The sequence below is a fragment of the Erinaceus europaeus genome, chromosome 2 (genome assembly GCF_950295315.1).
Source record: "Erinaceus europaeus chromosome 2, mEriEur2.1, whole genome shotgun sequence".
NCBI lineage: Eukaryota > Metazoa > Chordata > Mammalia > Eulipotyphla > Erinaceidae > Erinaceus > Erinaceus europaeus.
In genome coordinates, this window is record NC_080163.1 from 194,658,878 (window position 1) to 194,681,454 (window position 22,577).

The 22,577-nt window shown below is 49.2% G+C and overlaps 1 protein-coding gene across 1 annotated transcript; it reads left to right on the forward strand.

Moving 5' to 3' along the window:
* Nucleotides 1-16,657: 16,657 nt before the first annotated feature.
* PNMA8A (PNMA family member 8A) lies at nt 16,658-21,336 on the forward strand. Its single transcript, XM_016192174.2, has 3 exons — nt 16,658-16,808; nt 16,958-18,268; nt 19,800-21,336. Exons 2-3 carry the CDS (start codon nt 17,026-17,028, stop codon nt 19,814-19,816), a joined length of 1,260 nt encoding a protein of 419 aa, XP_016047660.2. The 5' UTR covers nt 16,658-16,808; nt 16,958-17,025; the 3' UTR covers nt 19,817-21,336.
* The last annotated feature ends 1,241 nt before the right edge of the window (nt 21,337-22,577 follow it).

Here is a 22,577-nt window from a genome sequence, read left to right on the forward strand (position 1 = left end):
GCCTGTCTTGGATGGTGGAGCCTCTGGAGCTGCTGGGGGTTGGGGTGAAAAGGGGGGGGGGGGTCCACACTCTTGTCTCTGTTTCTTGGGGAGCCTGGAGCTGGCCAGCCCAGCAAGCAGATCTTTTTCAGGGCATGAGAGAGGAAAGTGTCCTCAGGCCTAGCCAGGGGGATGCGTTATGGAGGTGCTGGGGAGTGACACCAGAGCTGGAAGGACTTGCAGAACTCAAAGGAAGTCACTACTCACGGTTGCAGATATTATGGCAAAGAGTCAAAAACAAGAAGGGCACGACGGCTCACCTGATGGTATGCTGCTTAGTCCGTGCGTGACCGAGGCTCAGGCCCTGTCCCCACCACACCAGAGGAAACTCTGGTGCTGTGCTTTCTCTCTTTCCCTCTCTCTGGAAAGAAGTCAACCTAGGGGGCAGGTGGTGGCATATCTTGGTGAGTGCACACATTACTGTGCCGAGGGACCTGGGTTCAAGCCCCTACTCCCCACCTGCAGGGGAGAAGCTTCATGAGCAGTGAAGCAGGGCTGTAGGTGTGTTACTCCCTCTCTAGCTCCCCACCCCTCTCAGTTTCTCTGTTCTGTCAGTTTAGGAAGGTGGGAGGAAGAAATGGCCTCCAGGAGCGGTGGGTTCATCATGCAGCCACCAAGTCCCAGTGGGGACCAAAAAGGAGGTGGGAGGGAGAGAACGAAGCACTGAGGAGGAGAGATGAGGGTGCAGGTGGAGCAGGAAGGCTGGTCCTGGGTCTGAGGGGGGCCAAGGGCCAGTCCCTCTGAGGGATTATTGGTTCAGCCACAGATACTGTTTTGAAAGAATCACGAAAGGGAGGGAGTCGGGCGGTAGTGCGTCGGCCGATAGCATAGCAGGTTAAGTACACATGGTGCAAAGCACAAGGGCCCGTTTAAGGATCCCAGTTCGAGCCCCCAGCTCCCCACCTGCAGGGGAGTCACTTCACAAATGGTGAAGCAGGTCTGCAGGTGTCTGTCTTTCTCTCCCCCTCTCTGTCTTCCCCTCCTCTCTCCATTTCTGTCTGTCCTATCCAACAACAACATCAGTAACAACAGCAATAACAGCTACAACAGTAAAACAGTAAGGGCATTAAAAGGGAGTGTGTGTGTGTGTGTATTTTTTTACCAGAGCACTGCTCAGCTCTGGTTTATGGTGGTGCAGGGGATTGAACCTGGGACTTTGGAGCCTCAGGCATGGGAGTCTGTTTGTATAACCATTACGCTGTCTACCCCTGCCTGAGAATAAATATATATATATATATATTATTATCTTTATTTATTGGATAGAGGCAATCAGAAATTGAGAGGGTAGGGGAGATAGATTGGGAGAGAGAAAGAGAGACACCTGCAGCTGCTTCACCACTTGGAAAGCTTTCCTTCTGCAGGTGGGGACCAGGGGCTTCAACCCGGGTCCTTGTGCGCTATAACATGTGCACTCAACCAGGTGTGCCACCACTCTGTCCCGGGAATAAATATTTTTTAAAAATCATTTAAAAAAAAAAGAATCATGAAAGACTGGATCAGACGTGCAAACTACCTCAAAGAAGTGAAGCGGATAAAAAAAAAAAAGTGAAGCAGATAACGGGTTTTTATATTTTGAGTAGAAACAAGCTGAGGTAGAAGGGGGGGAGAGATCTACAGCACTGCTTCACTGTGAGGCTTTCCCCCTGCAGGTGGGGACCGGGGGCTTGAACCTGGGTCCTTGGGCATTGTAACATGGAAACAGATTCTAAGGTGCAGAAGAACCTGTGTACAAGACTCAATTTCAGCCTCTTCCCAAGTTCTGCTTGAATAATTCCCAGCCCCTCCCATAGTGAATGGTGCTTCCTGGTGAACTCTTAAAATCTTCCCACTACTTCCCTGGTGTTCCCTCAAAACTTCCATTCTCTTAAAACCAAAACAAAATGGCGAAAACCATTGAAAACCAAAACAAAATGGCCTTTTTGCCCTGTTTCTCCCCTGATAGGGATATTCACTGGATCCTGGACACCCTTGGTTTTGACTGAGGTTAGCAGTATTGACTAGTGCTCTGGTCAAAGAAAAAGTATAAGGGGGGGGGGGCATCACAGCCCAGGAGGTGGGGCAGTGGGTGAGGTGTTGTACTTGCAAATGAGGTTCTAAATTCAGTCATTCACTGGCATTGAGTGTGCCAGTGATGCTCTGACTCTTGCGCTCATAGATCTTTTGAGTAACAATTGTGGGGGCCAGGTGGTGGCACACCTGGTTGAGTGCACGTATTACAATGCCCAAGGATCCAGGTTCGAGCCCTCGGTCCCTACCTGCAGGAAGAAAGCTTTGCGAGTGGTGAAGTAGTGCTGCGGGTGTCTGTCTGTCTCTCTCCCTCTCTTACCACCCACTTGATCACTTGATTGCTGGCTGTCTCTATCCAATAAATAAAGATAATAAAAAAAGAAAAAACAATTGTGCATGCTAGGTAGAGGGATGAATCAAAATAATGTAGCTAGATACCATCTGAAAGATTGGGGAAAGCTGTAAAAATTCAAAACCAAGTCTGGATATTCATGGGACAAACCATCTGCTCTGACTTGGTCAGACTTCTTGGAGTGCTAACAGGTTTTATTTTGTTAATCATCAGAGAGATGAGTTTCACATGAGAAAGAGAAGCCAGAGCCCCACTCTGATATATGCAATGTGCTAGAACTGGGAACCTTAGGCATGCAAGTCCTGCACTCTGCCAGCTGAGCTATCCCCACCCTCTCACCTCTTTCTCCATTACTCAAGCAACTGAGTAACATGATCAGCTAGATTAAGGTTTATCTTTTTAATATTCTCTTGTTCTTTTTATATATTTTAAAAATATTCCCTTTTGTTGTCCTTGTTTTATTGTTGTAATTATTATTGTTGTTATTGATGTCGTTGTTGGATAGGACAGAGAGAAATGGAGAGAGGAGGGTAAGAGAGGGGGAGAGAAAGAGACACCTGCAGACCTGCTTCACCGTTTGTGAATCGACTCCCCTGCAGGTGGGGAACTAGGGGTTCGAACCCGGATCCTTACGCTGGGCCTTGTGCTTAGTGCCACCTGCATTTAACCCGCTGCACTACCGCCCAACTCCCTCTTTATATATATACTATTTATTTCCTTTTTGTTGCCCTTGTGTTTATTGTTGTTGTAGTTATTGTCGTTGTTACTGATGTCATTGTTTTATAGGACAGAGAGAAATGAAGAAAGGAGGGGAAGATAGAGTGGGGGAGAGAGACACCTGCAGACCTGCTTCACCTCCTGTGAAGCGACTCCCCTGCAGGTGGGGAGCTGGGGGCTCAAACTGGGATCCTTGTGCCAGTCCTTGCGCTTGGTGACACGTGCGCTTAAGCCGCTGCACTACTGCCTGACCCCCTCTTTTTATATTTTTTTTAAAAATATTTTTCAGTGAAAGATATAGAAAGATACAAATACAGAGGGAGAGAAACCAACCAGAGCACAGCTCAGCTCAGGCTTATCCTGGTGCTGGGGATTGAACCTGGCATCTCAGAATCTCAGGCATGAAAGTCTTTTGCAGAACCATTATGCTGTCTCCCCAGCCCTAATAGAAGGTTTATCTTGATGACAGCTGTGCCCTTCTGTAGTGGATGGTTGATGGAAGGATGAGTGAAGGAAGCTGTGAATGCATGACAGCTGGTAGTACCAGCTATAACTGACTGGTTGGTAGAAGAATTTGGGGCTTGAGATCTGAGAACCTGTCTTCACCTCCCAGTCACCAAGCCTCTACTTTTTCATCTGCAAAATAAGTTTATCTAGTTTTCTCCTGTCTCTAGTGACACCTACGCAAAATCATACAACGAAGTGTTACTTCACTATGTGCATGTCTCATCTTAGCAGATTTGAGCTTTCTGTGAGGCTCAGCCTTCCGCAATCCCCTTCTACATTGTTGGGGTTTTTACTGGTCTATTTTTTTTAAATATTTATTTATTTTCCCTTTTGTTGCCCTTGTTGGTTTTTTGTTGTTGCTATTGCTGCCACTGTTGGATAGGACAGAGAGAAATGGAGAGAGGAGGGGAAGACAGAGAGGAAGAGAGAAAGACAGACACCTGCAGACCTGCTTCACCGCCTGTGAAGTGACTCCTCTGCAGGTGGGGAGCCGGGGGCTTGAACCAGGATCCTTACGCCAGTTCTTGTGCTTTGCGCCATGTGCGCTTAACCTACTGAGCTACTGCCCGACTCCCCTTTACTGATCTTTGTTTTTTGTTGTATTTGTCTCCTTTTTCTCCTTGATTTGCCTGAACACTGTGTTCATGTCTCCTCACATATTCCTGACACTTTGGAATCTGGAAGCATCTCTGTTCTCTTGTGACTTAGGTTCTGGCACTGTTAAAAAAAACTGAGTATAATCAGTTTCACACAGGTTTTGCCTTACAGCTTGTGTATATTTGATTATTATTATTATTGACACCAGGATTGTTGCTGTGGCTCGGTGCTGGTGCTATGAATGCATTGCTCCCGGAGGCCATTTTTTTTTCCTTTTTCCTTTTTTTTTCTTTTTAATTTGACAGAACAAAGAGAAACAAAGGGGAGGTGAAATAGCAGCACTGCTTCACAACCCATGAAGCTTTCCCCTGAAGATGGGCACTGGGGACTTGAACTGGGGTCCTTGGGCATTGTAACATGCACTCAATCAGGTGTGCCACCAGCTGGCTTTATCTCCTCCTCCCCCCCCACCCCCGCACCTGCAAGTTTAATCCTGATCCTGAGTTGAATCCTGGTACTACATGTGCCACAGTAGTGCTGTAGCGTACCTCTCTGTGTCTTCTCAGTAATTCTTGGGGAAAAAATTAAAATGTGCTTTTTCCTTCTAGCCAAACCCAGCAAGCTAGTTCCCTCCTAATCTTCTGACGTTCATTATTTTTTGGCAAAGCATTCTCACCCTTTGTGTGCAGTGTGAATCAGGCACCGAGCGTTTGTTTTTTGCATCTACTAGCTCAGCCTCTTGGGAACCGTCTGCTCTCATGAGCCCTCCTGGCCAGAACCAGGGTCCTCTTACATAGTTTTTATTAATCAAAGCACGAGCACTGCCAAACTAGTTGATGACTTGTGAGAGCAGCGGCATCTGTCGGAGGCAGCGGGAACTACAGCTCAGGTAGCGGCGGCCGGGCGCCTATGACGTCACAGCTGCCGGAAGCTGATTCCCCGGCGGGTGGGGACGCGAAGGTCAACCCAGAAGGGCAAGGAGGGTGGGTGTTGGGGGCGACACCAGCGCTGCGGGAATGGCGCTGCACCCAGCAGGCAGGCCTCTGAGCACGGCCCCATCGAGGAGGCTGAGGGTCACCGGGGCCCTTTGGGGGCGGGGGGGGGGCTTGTGACAACCCCAAAAAGTCCTGAAGTCACGGAGGCTGCTGGAAACCTGACGGGCCGCAGCTTCGGTGCTGTGTGACACGGGCAGAGGGGGCGCCCTCGCCGAGCCGCGCCTCCCTTCACGCTGGTCTCCCCTGGCTGGTGATGGAGAGACCCGGGAGGCGGAGGCTTAGCCGAGGCGCTGTCACTCATTCCCGTGGAGCCGACTTACTGTTGGGTGAGAGCGCCCTCTGGCGGACACACGCCGTGCAGAGGCCCGTCAGTGACAGACAGCTCAACTGACTCCATCTTGGACCCCAGGCTCCATCTTACTGAACCTTAGCTGATGGAAACCAGCTGTCGGACTGGCAGAAAGAAAGTGGTTCTCTGCTGAGCACGGCCTTAGTGAACCGCACAAACTTCTCCCTCCCTCCATCGCTCTCTTTCACTTTCTTCCCTCTTGCATTCTAGCTGCCAAATAGACCAAAAAAGTGCACTGGAAAAACTGGGTTCTGCCACGGAAATACTAATACCTGGTAAAAGAAAAATGCAGTCTGGGTTGGGGAGACAGCACAGTTGTAGGACCCGGGATTTGCATGGGAGAAGTCTCAGGTTTGATTCCCTAAAACCATCAAGAGCCAGAGCTGAACAAGGCTCTGGTAAACACAATATTTAGTCTTGTCCCTTCGTCTTTCTTTAAAACACCTCCCACCAGCGTGAAGGCTCCAGCAAGAGACAGTGTGGACCCCTACCTGAGTCTGTGCTTCCCGGTTTGAGAATATAAGGACACCCCTACCACCACCAAAGGAATTCTGTGTTGCCTTTTTTTTTTTTTTTTTTTGCCTTTTTTCTTGGTGCACAATCACAGATGAAGGGGGCAGAGGGGTAAAGCTTAAATCAACGATTCATACACTCATTCCTCAGTTGAGCAAACTTCCCTGTAGCTCCATGCTGGAGTCCCATGGGAGACTGGGACAGCTCTGAACCCTCCCTCCAGGAGGCTTAGGGCTCAGTGTGGGTGACAGATGTTGACAGCCCAGAGCAGCGACAGGATCCAAGCCACGAGGCTGGAATAGACGGAGAGGAGGTCAGTCCAGTCCCTCCTGGACCTCTTGGGTGGTGGTGAGGACCTGGCCTCTGTCTGGGGCACTAGGGGGCCATGGAAGGTTCTGAGCAGGGAGAGAGGCAGGATCAGATTCGTGTTTACACTGTGTGTGGTGGGGGGAGGGGATGGCAAACAGATGGGAGAGGAGAAATTAGGGGAGTTGGGGCTCAGGCCTTGTAGAAGGTGGGATCTGAAAGTAGGGGACAAGTCCAGGGCTCACCTTGCTTCACTCCCTCCCTCCCAGGACCTGGCCAGCTTCCCATCTGCACCCCTCAACCATGTGCATGGAGCCAAACAACACAATCTGAGCTCTGAAGTGGAGAGTAGGGGCCCTACATGAATGACAGCAATAAGCAAGATACTAAAGTCCTCACACATCTTTTTTTTTTTCTTCTCCATTTTATCTTACTGGATAACTACTCAGCTCTGCCTTATGACGGTGCCAGGGATTGAACCTGGCACCTTGTAGTCTCATGCATGAGTCTTCTGCATAACTAACTATGAGGCTGTTTCCCCAGCCCAACTTTCTAACGCTTCGTTTATCACAAGTGGTGAAACATGTAGGGATGTAACACAGGTGTAGTCACTTACCATCCACATTGTGTGGGTGATGACACACACTCAGAGAGGCGGGGCAGGGAGCTGGGATTAAGCCTGTACTCCAGAGCTCGCTCACAGGTGCAGAACCGGTATAGGGCGTGGGAGGAGGTACAATGTTCTGAAGCCCAGCCTCCTGATCAGCTCTAGTTTATGTTGTTTCGGGATTAAACCTGGGACTTTGGAGCCTCAGACATGAGAGTCTCTTTGCATAACCACTGTGCTGTCTACCCCCACCCTTCACCAAGCCTCCCCCGACCCCCCATCTGGACCTCTCCAACAGAGACTGAAAAAAATAAAGCAAACACCGACTGCGGTTCCCGTAGTGACCACCAAGAGAGCGCTCCAAGACCGCGGCTGTGCGGCCGCCGCCACGCTGGCTTTCCCACTCAGGTGAAGAAAATCTAGAAAAGATGCAAAAAACAGAGAGAATTTAGTGGGCGGGGAGGGACCGGCAGCCTTGGAATGGGAACACTGGTTCTAGCCAGGAAGAAAAAGGCACGATATTTTTCTTTATTGAAAGCTCTATTTGGGGTTGTATTGTATGGAAAACTAGGAAACCTTATTCACGTACAAACTATTGTATTTACTGTCCAATGTAAAGCATTAATTCCCCAATAAAAAAGTAAAAAAGGGAGTCGGGCGGTAGCGCACGCAGCTGGTTAAGCGCACGTGGCGCAAAGTGCAAGGACGGGTTCGAACCTGCTCCCCACTTGCAGGTGGTGAAGCAGGTCTGCAGGTGTCTGTCTTTCTCTCCCCCTCTGTCTTCCCCTCCTCTCTCCATTTCTCTCTAACAACGATAACATCAATAACAACAGTAACTACAACAACAATTAAAAAAGGGAAAATAAATATTTTTTAAAAGTTTGTTTTTTTATAAAAAAGCTCTATTTAAGGAGCTGAACAGTGAGGCACCTAGTTGTTACCTACCATACGCTGTCCCCACCTTCAGGGGTGGGGGGAAGCTTCCTGGGTGATGACGCAGGGCTGTAAGTGTCTTTCTGTCTCTCCCTCTCTGTCTCCCTCTCCCCTCTCAATTTCTCTCTGCCCCATCAAATTAAATAAATTAAAAAATTTAAATATTTTTAAAACTCTATTTTAAAAAGTCTTTCTTTATGAGAAAGGGAAAGAGAACCAGAGCATCACTTTGCTCATGCAGTGTCAGAGACTGAACCTGGGACCTCCTGCTTGTGGATCCAATGCCTTACCCACTGTACCACAACCCACGCCATACAAATGATTCCTCTCCTCAAACGTTCACCTCCAGACAGAAACCTTCCTGGTGGGTGGCCCCAGAGAACCACCTTCTTTCTGCACAGGCAGACCTTACCTCAGTGGGAATTCTCTCTCTTCCACTGGGTCATGTACACTGTGCCTCATCAGGAGAATTTCTCTGTCCTAACCACCACCACCACCCCCCAAAAAAAATTCTGGTGGCAATAAATAATGAATAAATAAATAAGCAAGCAGGCTGGGAGTTAGGTAGCAGCTTGCATAACAGACTAATAAGCACGGGGTCTCAAATTCAATCCCTAGCACCCCATATGCAGGAGTGATGCTCTGATTCTCCCTCTGATTGATCCCAGGGATCGAACCTGGGATCTCTGAGCCTCAGGCATGAACATCTTTTGCTTAACCACTGTGCTATCTTCCTGGATTGTTGCCTTTCTATTGCAGTGCAAAAGCCAAACTCTGTGTCTTTCTTTTTTTTTTTTTTATTTTGTTTCATTTATTTTATTTTAATGAGAGCAAGAGACACAGAGAGACCAGAGCACTGCTCAGCTCTGGTTTATGGTGGTACTGGGGATTGAACCTGAAACCTCAGAGCCTTCAACATGAAAGACTTTTGCATAACCATTATGCTGTCTCCCCAGCCCAACTCTGTGTCTTTCAACATTGTAAATTAGGCTTTTTTTTTTTACTTGTATTAATGCAATCTTAGCATAATGGATGATTTTACAGAGAAAGAGAGAGCCCTCAGCTCCCCACCTGCAGGGGAGTCGCTTCACAGGCGGTGAAACAGGTCTGCAGGTGTTTATCTTTCCCTCCCCCTCTCTGTCTTCCCCTCCTCTCTCCATTTTTCTCTGTCCTATCCAACAACAACAATAGCTATAACAACAATAATAACTACAACAAGGGCAACAAAATGGGAAAAATAGCGTCCAGGAGCAGTGGATTCGTAGTGCAGGCACCGAGCCCCAGCAATAACCCTGGAGGCAAAAATAATTAATTAAAAGAAAAGAGAGCGAGAGCGAGTCCCCGACAGGGGCCTCTGGGTTTCCTGGCCACTTCTCCTCCTTGCTCCCTCACTCTAAGCACACTAGCAGCTGCTGGATTTCTCATCATGAGGAATCACAGGGCTGGCGGCAGCTGGTGGGGTAATCTGAGCTGTGCGGCAATGAGAGCACCACCCCTCTTCCCCAGAGTCCTGGGGGTTTGTTAGTTATTTCCAGGGGAGGAGGGAGAGAAGTTCAGAGCAGCCATGGAGGAAATACAGTTGCCAGGCCTGTGGCGCGGAAGCTTGAGGCTAGATTTCACATTCCTGTTGTGTGCAGTGAACATGTACAAAGTAGGCACCAGATTTTTTTTTTTTCCTCCAGGGTTATTGCTGGGGATCAGTGCCTGCACCATGAATCCACTGCTACTGGAGGCCATTTTCCCCCCTTTTGTTGCCCTTGTTGTAGCCTTGTTGTGGTTATTATTATTGTTATTGTTGCTGTCTCTCATTGTTGAATAGGACAGAGAGAAATGGAGAGAGGAGGGGAAGACAAAGAGGGGGAGAGAAAGTTAGACACCTGCAGACCTGCTTCATTTCCTGTGAAGCGACTCCCCAGCAGGTGGACAGCCTGGGGCTTGAACCAGGATCCTTAAACCCGGTCCTTGCGCTTTGCGCCACGTGCACTTAACCTGCTGCGCTACCGCCCGACCCCCCTTCTTTTTCTTTTAAAAGCTTCTTTTGGGGTTGGGAGATAGCACACCTGATAGAACACACACTGTCCCACTCGAGAGGACATAGGTTCTCGTCCCTGTTCCCACATGGTAACAATGCAAAGAGGAAGTTTCATGAGCAGTGGAGCAATGCAGTATGGGGTTTGTTTGTTTTTGTTTTTCCAGAACCCTGCTCTGCTCTGGCTTATGGTGGTTCTGGGGATTGAACCTAGGACCAACATGAGCCTCAGGCATGAAAGTCTTTTACTTAAGCATTATGTTATCTCCCCAGCCCCTGTGGTCTCTTGGTATCTGTCTCTGTCTCTCTCTCTCTCTGCCTTCTACCTTCTGTCTAAAAAGAGAAAGGGTCTTTCAAGGGTGGTTGGGATCATGCAGGCACAAAAACCCTGGGAGTTAAAAAAAAGTATCCATTTAATAAATTATCATTATTTTCACTCAGCTCTGGTGGTGCTAGAGATCAAATTTGGACTCCTTCATATTACAAGCCCTATGTGCCACCACTGTACTAGCTCCCTGACCCAATTTAGTTACTTTTACAGATAGATAGACACTAGGCACCATTCAGTTCCTACAGGAGGTTGTTTGAACCAGAAATGCAACTTGTGTTCTAACACTCAACATCTCCCTGAGTCTGGACACCACATCTTTAACAGCATCATCATTTAGGCGACAGCCAGGGATGTACCCAGTTAAGCACACATGTTATCATGTGCAAGGACCCAGGTTCCAGCCCCTGGTCCCCGCCTGCCAGGAGGAAGCTTCAAGAGCAGTGAAGTAGTGCTCTAGGTCTCTCTCTCCCTCTCTCTTTCTCTCTCTCTCTCTCTCTATATATATATATATATATATATATACATATATATATACATATATATATATATATATTTATATTTATATATTTTCCTTTTTTGTTGCCCTTGTTTTTATCACTGTTGTGGTTATTGTTATTGATGTTGTTGTTGGCTAGGACAGAGAGAAATGGAGAAAGTAGGGGAAGACAAAGAGGAGGAGAGAAAGATAGACACCTGCAGACCTGCTTCACTGCCTGTGAAGCGACTCCCCTGCAGGTGGGGAGCCGGGGGCTCGAACCAGGATCCATATGCCGGTCCTCGAGTTTCACGCCAGGTGTGCTTAACCCGCTGCGCTACAGCCCGACCCCCTAGGTGTCTCTTTTTCTATCTCTTTTCTCCTCAGTTTCTTTAAGATTTCATCTTTAAATTATATTTTTGTTTATATATTATTGGATAGAGACAGAAACTGAGAGGGGAGGAGAAGGTAGAGAGGGAGAGAGAGTGACACCTGCTACCCTGCTTCATCACTTGTGAAGTTTTTCCCCTGCAGGTGGGGACCAGGGGCTTGAACCTGGGTCCCTGTGCACTGTAATGTGTGCACTCAACCAGGTGCGCCACCACCTATCCCTGCTTTAAAGATTTTATTTATTAATGAGAAAAATAGGAGGAGAAGGAGAAAGAACCAGACATCACTGTGGTACATGTGCTGCCGGGGATGGAACACAGGACCTCATGCTTGAGAGACCAGGAGGCTTTATGCCCTTGTTGACCCACTCACCCACGAGTAGATATTCATGCTGCTTCCACATCTTAGCTGCTCTAAGCCATCTGCAATGAACAAAAAGCGCAGTGGATAAGGTGTTGGACACTCATGTTTGAGGTTCTATGTGTGATTCCTGGCATCGTATGTGTCAGAGTGGTGCTCTGGTTCCTCCTCCTCTTCCTTCTCCATCTCCATCTCCTTCCTCTTTCTCAATAATAAAAAACCTCTTTTTTAAAAAGGTGTATGGGTGTGTGTGTAAGAGATTGGGAGTGGGAAATGTGAAGGGCCAAGGACACTTAAGGCCTGGGGTGGCAGGGGCAGTGCAGATGGGAACGGTCGTTGAAAGGACCACCTACAGGCTTCACAGCCACGTGAAGCAACCACCATGTGTGTGTGTGTGTGTGTGTGTGTGTGTGTGTCCCTGTCTCTGTGTATGTGTCCCTGTGTGTATGTGTGTCCCTGTGTCTGTCTGTCTGTCCGTATCTCTCTCTCTCTCTCTGTGTCTCCTTCTAGAGCTCACCATTAGTCACTGTTGGCCATGCACGTGATGAGTAAGAACCTTTGTTCTGGCTTCCTTCCCAGTGCTGTCTCCAGAAGCAATCTTCTCTCTCCTCCTTTTTTCTTGCTGTTTGTTCCCCCATGCCTCGCACGCACACAATTTCACTGCTCTGGGCTGCTCCGCCATTCTGATAGACACAGAGAGAGACAGACAGACAGACAGAGGAAAGACACCATGGCAGCTCCCATATGCTGCCGGAAGCTTTGACTTGTGAACTATCTTTCTGGCCTTTTCTTTGTTCTTTGTTTTTTAATTACTGTTTTATTTCATACCAGCACACTGCTTTGCTCTGACATGAGAGTCTTTACATAATCACTATGCCGTCTCCCCGGCTTGGCTCTTTGTTTCCATTTATTATTTATTTATTTATTTGATAGAAGTAAAGAAAGTGAAAGAGACCACAGCACCGAAGCTTTCTTCAATGTAGAGTGGGCTGGGCTAGAATCTAGGTCGCACACATGGCAAAGCAGCACACTGTCCAAATGAGCTATTTCCCTGGCTTCTCTTCACTTCCTTTTCAAAACTGCCTCCCATTCTGGCTTCAGTTAGAGTTATAGCCATGTGTCCAAATGACTTGTTCCATGCCAACTCCAGGATCGTCAGTCAAGACAGACAGGGACAGACAGGAAGACAGAATCCATTAAACTCCTGCAGCACAGAGCACTCTCCGCAGTGAGCACTGCATGGGTGTCACAGGGAGGAGGGGGCTGGCTGTGTAGAGATGGCTGGAAGGGTTGGATTAAAGGGATGTGTTGCCATGGTAACTGGTGCCCACACATCATCATGGAAACTACAGTATCCCCCCCACCAGTCGTTGCCATGGAAATCACAGCATGACTCCAGTCAAAATTATTTTCAGGTCCTCTGGTAACAGGGAGACTCTCTGGTGTGAGAGGGGACAGGCGAGTGACCCAACTTAGCACAAGACACAAAAAGTGCATGCACGCACACATACATGTATATGCCTTTATGCATACACATGACTGTTCATCAGTGTTTATAGATTTTTTAATTGATTTTTGTAAATATTGATATTTTTATTGATTTTGTTTTAATGAGAGACAGAGAGACACCAGGACACTGCTCAGATCTGATATATGGTGGTGGTTGGGCTTGAACCTGGGATCTCAGAGACTCAGGCATGAAAGTCTTTTGCAACACCACTGTGCTGTATCCCCCAACCTAACAGAATAGATTTCTTTCAATGGTTTTACTTTATTTAGCAGCTGGGTAAATGACTCATCTGGTAGAGCACTGGATTTGTAGACCTGAGGCTTCTGGTTTGATCCCCAGCACATATACCGGAGGGAAGCTCTGGATTATTTCTCTCTCTCTCTTCATGTGAAACATTCTACCATATATGCCATAAATAATTTGGTAAAATGTTAACTTATTTCTTAAGTATTTTGAAAATTTTATTTATTTTTATGAGCAAGAAAGATCACATAGGAATGAGAGTTTCATGTGAGACAGAGAGAAGAGAGAGAAGTCATATGACACTCTGTCCATGCAGTGCTGAGCATCAGCCTGGGATCCTCAGCCATGTTTGCCCAGAGCTCTACCAGCTGAACCAGTTCTCCACTCACTGACAATTTTATCTTACTAATGTGTTTAGTTCACTTTTGTGGCACTAGTGCCCTCACCTGAGCAATTCCATTTTCCCCAGGCTGATCCCCCAATTCTTTTAACTTCAGATAAAGAGAGAGGGAGGGAGACAAAAAGAGGAGAGAGACCAGGAACTGGGCTGCTACTGCGCAGCAGGTTAAGCACATGTGGCACAAAGCGCAGGGACCGGCGGAAGGATCCTGGTTCTAGCCCCCCACCCACCCACCCCCGGCTCCCCACATGCAGGTGAGTCACTTCACAGGTGGTGAAGCAGGTCTGTAGGTGTCTATCTTTCTCTCCCCCCTCTCTGTCTTCCCCTCCTCTCTCCTTATCTCTCTGTCCTATGCAACAATGATGGCATCAAGAACAACAAGAATAACTATAACAATAAAACAACAAGGGCAACAAAAGGAAAAATAAGTAATAGAAAGAAAGAAAGAAAGAAAGAAAGAAAGAAAGAAAGAAAGAAAGAAAGAAAGACACCTACAGACCTGCTTCACCACGACTCCCCTGCAGGTGGGGAGCCAGGGCCTCAAACCGGGATCCTTACGCCGGTCCTTGCACTTTGCATTTAACCTGCTGCGCTACCGCCCGACCCCCTATTTATTTACTCTTAAAGATCATATTTCTTTACTTCATATTAAACAGAGAACATTTCAGAGAGAGATAGAAACTAGAGTATCACTCTGGCAGATACAGTGCTGGGGCTGGAACTGGGGATCTCAGGCATGAGACTTTCGCACTCTGCCATTTCCATTATCTTTCTAGCATTTTTTTTTTTTAGATTTTATTTTTTCATTTACAGGTCAGTATATTTTCATAGCAGTGTCAGCCACCAGCTGGTACTTTTGGCAAGCTTCCAACCCATGTGTAATAAGAAACAATTGGGGAAAGAATGGGTCCTTTTTTTTTTTTTTCCTACCACCAGGGTTGTTTCTGGGGTTCAATTCAATCACTACAAATCCACCGCTCCTGGTGGCAACTCCCCCCACTTTTTTTTCCCGTCTGTTTTATTGGATAGGACAGAGAAATTGAGAGGGATTGGAGATAGAAAGGGAGAAAGACACAGAGACACACACCTGCAGACCCACTTCACTGCTTGTGAATAGTCCCCCCTGCAGGTGTGGAGCAGTGGCTGAAAGCAGGTTTCTTGCGATTGGTGATATGGGTGCTTAACTGGGTGTGCCACCAACCCAGTCCCAGAATGTGGCATTTTTGACCCATTCTGCTGAGAGTGACATGCTACGTCATTGTAACTGTCCGGCTTTCCTTCCTCACTAAAAGTAACAACTCAGGTAGATCTGTCTGCTCTCTCTCCCCCTCCCTCCTGAAAAACAAGAGAATGAGAAAGTTGGCATGGGACAGTGGTATTGCTCGAGACCCTGCATCCACACTGAAAGTTCTCAAGCTCAGGAGCTAAAAGATCTGGCCAGTGATGGTGGTGCTTTCCACAGCACTGCTCAGCTCGGGCTTATGGTGGTGCTGGGGATTGAACCTGGGACTTCAGAGCCTCAGGCATGAAAATAATTTTGCATATCCATTATGCTGCCTCCCCCAAACCAAAGCCCTTTCATTCAAACAATTCTACAAAGTCAAACTTTGTGGGCAGGTTGAAAAAGCAGTCTGGAGGACTGTCTTGGGCAGCAGACTTAATCTCTCCGCTCTCCATTTCTCTTGCACACACAAAAAGCCCCCAAGAACTCTAATCATAAATAAATAAATAAACACCTGTCCTGAGGGGTGGTGACAAACCCATTTAAGCACACATGTTATTATGCACAAGGATCTGGGTCAAATCCCCCTGCTCCCCACCAAGCTTCACTAGTATTGCAACAAGGGCTTCAGGTCGGTCTCTCCTCTCTTCCAATGTCTATCTGTCCTATCTTTTTTTTTTTTTTTTGTCTCCAGGATTATCGCTGGTACTAGGTGCCTGCATTATGAGTCCACTGCTCCTGGAGGCTATTTTCCCCATTTTTATTGTCCTTGTTATTGTTGTCGTCCTTGTTAGCTAGGACAGAGAGAAAGGGAGAGAGGAGGGGATGACAGAGAGGGGGAGAGAAAGACAGACGCCTGCAGACCTGCTTCACCGCCTGTGAAGCGACTCCCCTGCAGGTGGGGAGCCGGGGGCTGGAACCGGGATCCTTAAGCCGGTCCTTGCGCTTTGCGCCACCTATGCTTAATCCGCTGCGCTACCTATCAAATAAAATTTTAAATTATATATATATTGCCACCAGGGTTATTACCAGGACTCGCTGCCAGCACTAGGAATCCACCGTTCTGCTTCACTGCTCCTAAAGCTTCCCTCCTCCCACCCCCTTGCAGGTGGGAATCCAGGGCTCGAACCCCGGTCCTTGTGCTTGGTAATGTGTGCACTTTGCCGGGTGCACCACTAGCCCTACGGGAAGAGCCAGAAGCTGCTGGAAGTTTCAGGAAATTTCAGGGAACCAGAGAATGGCCGCTTGCTCGGGAAGGGGGGGTAGATAACATAATGGTTATGCAAACAGATTCTCGTGCCTGAGGCTCCAAAGTCCCAGGTTCAATCCCCCGCAGCACTACCATAAGCCAGAACTGACCAGTGCTCTGGTAAAAAATAATACTAATAATAAAATAAAATAAAAAACATTTAAAAAGAGTGGGGGTATTTTTTATTTTTTATGGGGGTGGGGGGTGTCAAAGTCGCTCTTCCTCTTTCCCGTCCTTTGATCTCTGGCGCCCACAGGTGGACGACCTGTGGCAGCCATGAAGGCCAGCATCCCCGGGCCGCGCTGGCTAGAGGAGCATGGAGGGACCAAATGTGCGACGCCATCGCCGTCGCCCCTCCCCTCCGCTTCCCTCCTTCCCCCTCCCAGAAGCCCCCGCGCGAGCGGGAGCGCTCCCGCCGCCCCACCCCGCAGCCCACGTGCCTGCGAGCCACGCGCGGTTGCCATGGCGACCACTGGGCGCGCAATGCGCGGGACGCAAGTGCGCAGGCGCACGCTGCGACGCCAGCCTCGACTCCGCGCCACAATCGAGATCGAGGCGGCCGCCGCCCCCGCTGTCTCTTCCTCCACAGCCGCGGCCCTCGCAGCAGCAGCAGCAGCAGCAGCGCGCGGGAGACTCAGCGAGCGACTGCATTTCGGAGGCGGCCTCTTGAGCAGAGGGTGAGGGGACGACGGGCGGGCGGTTCCCACACACGTGTGAGCGAGCAGCCCGGGCGGGGGGGGGGAGGGGCACCGGGGTTCAGCGGCGGCTTTTCTGGGAATCTGAGTCTCCCTCCCCCCACCCCCAGCTTTCTCGTTCCATTTTTCAGGGTTCGCGGTCAGGGAGCGCGGTCACCCCGCTGCCCCGGGTCGCGGCAGCCGCGGCGTCGCAGCCGCCATGGCGATACACCTGCTGGAGGACTGGTGCCGCGGGATGGAGCTGGATGTCCACCGGGCGCTGCTGGTGTCGGGCATCCCCGAGGACTGCGGCCAGGCGGAGCTGGAGGAGACGCTGGACGCCGTGCTGCTCCCGCTCGGGCCGTACCACGTGCTCAACAAGATCTTCCTGAGGGAGGACAACGCCAAGGCGGCGCTGGTGGAGCTGGGCGAGGGCGTGAGCCTCAGGGCCGTGCCCCGCGAGTTCCCGGCCCGGGGCGGTGTCTGGAAGGTGACGGTCCGCGACCCCAGCCAGGACGCGGAGTTCCTGAAGAACCTCAACGATTTTCTCGACGCCGAGGGTCGCACCTGGGAGGACGTGGTCCACCTGCTGCAGCTCAACCAGCCGCCGCGCCTCCAGAACCAGCCCCCCGGCAATTGGGCCGAAGTTCTGGGGGGCCTGCTGGGAGCCGTGGTGCAGATCGTCTTCTACATGGACTCGGAGGCCCGCGTCCGCGAGGAGGCCCGGGCCCGCGAGGCCGCCCAGCCCCAGCCCCAGCCCCAGCCCCGGGCCGCGGCCGCCATGGCGACCAAGAGGAAGATCAAGAAGGAGCCCAGGCCCGCCGCGGAGGGGGGCGCCGCCGCCGTGAAGAAGGAGAATGGCGGGGCTGAGCCCGACTTCCCCAGACCTGTGGTTCGCCGAGCTGGCGCCAAGTCCCGCTCCAGGAGAAAGAAGCCGAAGAAGAAGCAGCAGCCCAAGGGAGAGCCAGAGGCCTGGAACAAGCCCACCGGAGACCAGCCCAGCGGCTCGGCCTCCCTGGAGGAAGCAGCCCCCCTCGACGATGCTGAAAACGTGCAACCCTCGGAATCTGTGGAGAGCAACCGGAAGCCGCACGTGAAGCCGGAAGCGGCCGCTGCCAAGAAACCTGCCGCCGGGGCCAGAGCTGAGAGCCCCAGGGCGGCCTCTGAGCCAGACCGGGACGGCGGCCACGAGGGTCCCCCCAAGAAGAAGGCCATGGGCTGGGCCTCCACCAAGAGCCCCGGCTCCTCAAAGAAGAAAAAGAAGATGAGCCTGGGCCCCGTCTCCTACACCCTCCAGGGCCCAGAAGACCCCCAGAAGCCGGCCATGCCAAAGAAAGGGCTGGGCTCCAGGAGGGTCGCGGCCGTTCAGAAGACCCCGACGAGCCCTCAGCCCCCGGAGTCGTCGGCCTCTGTGGAGCAGGGTCCCAAGGACAAGCCAGAAGGCTCTCCTCCCGGCACCAATGGTGAGAGCAAGGGAAGTCGGAGAGGCGAACAGGAAGGGGAGCGGGGAGGAGCCCAGGGGACGGCTGACCGGATGGGGGGTGAGGAGGTGGGTGACGGACCAGTTGTTTCCGAGGTCAAGAACCCTGACCCTCCGAGGAGCCTGTATAAAGGCCAACATGGGAAACCCAACGCGATTCTCTCCTTTCTGTTTACTTCCTTACTCTGGATTAAAAAAAGAGAGAGGGAGAGATTGAGAAGGGGAGGAGGGAGAGACACCGCAGCACGGCTTCACCACCCGAGAGGCTTCCCCTCTGCAGATGGGGACCTGGGATTTGAACCTAGGTCTTGGGAGTTGGCGGTAGCGCAGCAGGTTAGGCGCCCGTGGTGCAAAGCGCAAGGACCGGCCTAAGGATCCCGGTTTGAGCCCCTGTCTCCCTGCTTGCAGAGGAGTCGCTTCACAAGCGGTGAATGAAGCAGGTCTGCAGGTGTCTGTCTTTCTCTCTGCCTGTCTTCCCCTCCTCTCTCCATTTCTCTTTGTCCTAACAATGATGGCATCAATAATAATAACTACAACAACAATAAGAAATAGGGCAACAAAAGGGGAAATAAGTAAATATTTTTAAAATGAGCCTGGGTCCTTTCTGCACGATAACATGTGTGCTCAACCAAATGGCATCACCACTGGGTCTCCCCCAAAGCAGTTCTCAACCATCCTGCCACTCCAGTCAACTCCATAAGAACTGAGCCTGGGGCCAGGGGTTTACGGGGAAGACCTTGATGCCTGAGGCAACAAGGTCCTAGATTCAGTCACCCAGCACCATCATAAGCCAGAGCTGAGCAGTGTTCTGGTGGGGAAAAGAAAGAAAAGGGAGGGGGAAGAGATGGGAAGGGGGAAAAAATCATTTAGGGTTATACTTGCTAGGGTGTATTAAAGGTGGGATTTGTTGGAGGGTGGTATCAGGATAGGAACAAGGACTCAGAGCCAGGAGATACAGTCCAGCCAGTAGAGCACCCATCTTAATCTGTGATGCCCTGGGTTTGAGCCCTAGCAGCAGTTGGGATCACCAGGGGAAACTCCATGGATGGTGGAATGTGTTTTGATGTCTCCTTACCCTAAGTATAACAGTAAAAACATAGTTGGGGCTGGGTGCAGATAGCATAATAGTTATGCAAAGAGTCTCATGTCTGAGGCATCAAAGCCCCAGGTTCAATCCTCCACACTACTACTAGCCAGAATTGAGCAGTGGTCTGGTAAAAAAAAAAAAAAAAGTGTGTGTATATATATCTGTATATGTATATATATATGTGTGTGTGTGTGTGTATATATATATATATATATATATATATATATATATATGTATAATTGGGCCAGGGAGGCTGCTCAGTGGTGATGGTGGTGTGTGTATGTGTACACACACATGCACAGAGCCCTGATTTCATTTCCCAGTACCACACTGAATAATAATAATGACAAGGACTGGGGGATATTAAAAAAAACTCCAGGTGACACTTCTCTGTTTCTGCACCTGAACTGTTTTAATTTATCCACAGCACCCCAGAAGCGTTGATTTGGGGGACCGTCCATTCCTGAGGATCAGAAAGAAGACCAAGGAAGAAGTTCCACGTTGGGAACAAAGTTTTTCTGTTGTTGTTGCATGAACCAGACCTTTAGAGACCCAGTTTGTTGAGACCTGGCTCAGAGACAAGTGACATGTAAGGTCTTAGGAGGGAGGAATTAGGGGAGGCAGGCAAATCAGCTGCTTTTCTTCTCTGCCAGCCCTGCTCTGTCCCTTTGAGACAGCCTTCACAGGTGGAGAGTCACTAAGCAGACTGGGGAAATTCTAGATATTCACCTTCCTTCGTGAGTAGGGTTCCTGTTAATGTTCATCCATGTCAGTGTCCTTCCCTCGCTGCTTCCCTGCTTCTCCTGATGTTCAGCCAACTATGGTGGGGCCTGGAGAGAGAGAGGCCTGCTTTCCTCTTCCCCCCTAGTCTTTAACTTCCACACCCCAATTTTCTATCCAGAAGGTGGTGAGGCCCCAGGAGTGAGTTTACAGGAAAAGATGATCTGCTTCAGTCTTGAAGCATCGGAGTTTTGGGTTGTATTACTGAAAATGGTGCTTGGGTTCTCATTTGGGCATAAAGCCTTGGCAGGGAAGTATCCAGGCATCCCTGACTTCCTGCCTCTTGACTCCATCTGTTTGCCCCACATTCTATGATAACATCTTTGATAACGAGGACCACTAGAGAGAGAGGAGCAGTCCTTTAAAAACTGCCTGTTTATTTCTGCCTGCTTTGTGAATCAGAACGGTTTCCTGTTTGTTGTGAGGAGCCCAAGGAGTACCAAAGATGTAATCCAAGTTTATTTTTTCATGTATTTAACAAAAAAAACACCTAAAAACTTTTTAAAAATACTTGAAAATGTCAACCAAACCCATCAAAGGAGGCGGTAAAAATATTAGCTTATATTTATAAGTTAATCTGTTTCTGTTCAGGTCTCCAGTGAGTTGTCTAGACCATCTGTTTGCTCATAGCTGAGTTTCTTAGAAACAGGACTGATGAGAAAGTGGGAGACTCCTATCTGATGCATGCCCCGTACCTTGCATGCCAGACCCTTTGTAACCCACATGCTCTTGTCGTGCCAGCTGGTGAGTCATGTGACAGCAAGTGAGTGTGTTTACGTGCTGCGCAGCAACTAATCCAACCCACAGAGTTCTATTCTAGCCCTTTCCACCTTCAGTGTTTCTTTCCTGACTTTTTTTTTTGTGTGTGTGTGTGTGTGTGTGATAATGTGAGCCATCATTAGTTGTTAGTGACTTAATTTTGAAAATACATTTCCTGAGAGAATTCACGTCAAAAGCCTGGACAGGTGAAAACAAAGATGCAGGAAAAAGAAGGAACCAGTTTCCAGTCAATGCTGATTTCTCCTGTCATGAATAATGTAGGCGTGAATTAGATCCCTGAGGTGGCAAAGGGGTGACTCCCCAGGTCCCACTTTCAGAGTCAATCAGGGCCTCATTGTGTTAACAGTTTGACACTGTGGTTAGTAAAACAAACATGTTACAAAATAAAAGTTTAGAAAAATGAACATCTGCTTAGTTTTTTCATGAGTGGAGATGGCATGGGTGGCTGAATTTGAGAAAAAGCTTCCCCCCACCACCCAAAAACATTGAGGTCCTAGGCTCCCACCCCTTCTGTAGCTGATGCCATTCCAGTGAGAACCATGTTCTGAGAACCAGCCTCAGATTTCTTTGATATAGGACTTTTCACCTATATGAAGTCTCTTGCAGACTAAGGGCATTACAGAAGTTTCTAGAATAGGTTGCTGTTACTGTGAGTTACCAGGACATGCTGTTCAGCTTTAAAAGCAACAGGGGTGGGAGTCGGGTGGTAGTGCAGTGGGTTAAGCACAGGTACAAAGCCCAAGGACCCACATAAAGATCCCGGTTCAAGCCCCCTGCTCCCCACCTGCAGCGGAGGTGCTTCACAGGCAGTGAAGCAGGTCTGCAGGTGTCTTTCTCTCCCCCCTTTGTCTTCCCCTCCTCTCTTCATTTCTCTCTGTCCCATCCAACAACAATGACATCAATAACTACAGCAATAAAACAACAAGGGCAACAAAAGAGAATAATAATAAAAAAAGCCAATGGATGGTCCGGGAGGTGGCGCAGTGGATAAAGCATTGGACTCTTAGGCATGTGGTCCTGAGTTCAATCCCTGGCAGCACATGTACCCGGTGATACCTGGTTCTTTCCTGTGTTTCTCATTAATAAATAAAATCTTTTTTAAAAATTATTTAAAAAAACAACAGGGATTCAGGCGGTAGCACAGCAGGTTAAGCACCTGTGATGCAAAGCACAAGGACCATTGTAAGGATCCCAGTTCGAGCCCCTGGGTACCCACCTGCAGGGGAGTCCCTTCACAAGCGGTGAAGCAGGTCTGCAGGTGTCTTATCTTTCTCTCCCCCTCTGTCTTCCCCTCCTCTCTCCATTTCTCTGTCCTACCCAATGATGACATCAATAACAATAAAACAAGGACAACAAAAGGGGATAAATACTAAAATAAAAAAAAAGGAAAATAAAAACCCTTCCCTCCCATCAGAAGTACATGTTTTTCAATTCAGGATTGTTTTCCCCCTTCCGACTCAGCCTGGAAGCATGCCATCAGAGTCACCTGAGCTCTTTGGTGTTCAAAATGCCATTTCTTGGGGCCTTGAGGAAATGAGCTGCCACATGGGAGCGCTGTGCAGCAGAGTTTTCACAAGCAGTGGGGCGGTGCTGTGGTGTCTTATTCTTTCTGTCGCCCTTGATCTTATAAAGAAAAAAAAAAAAA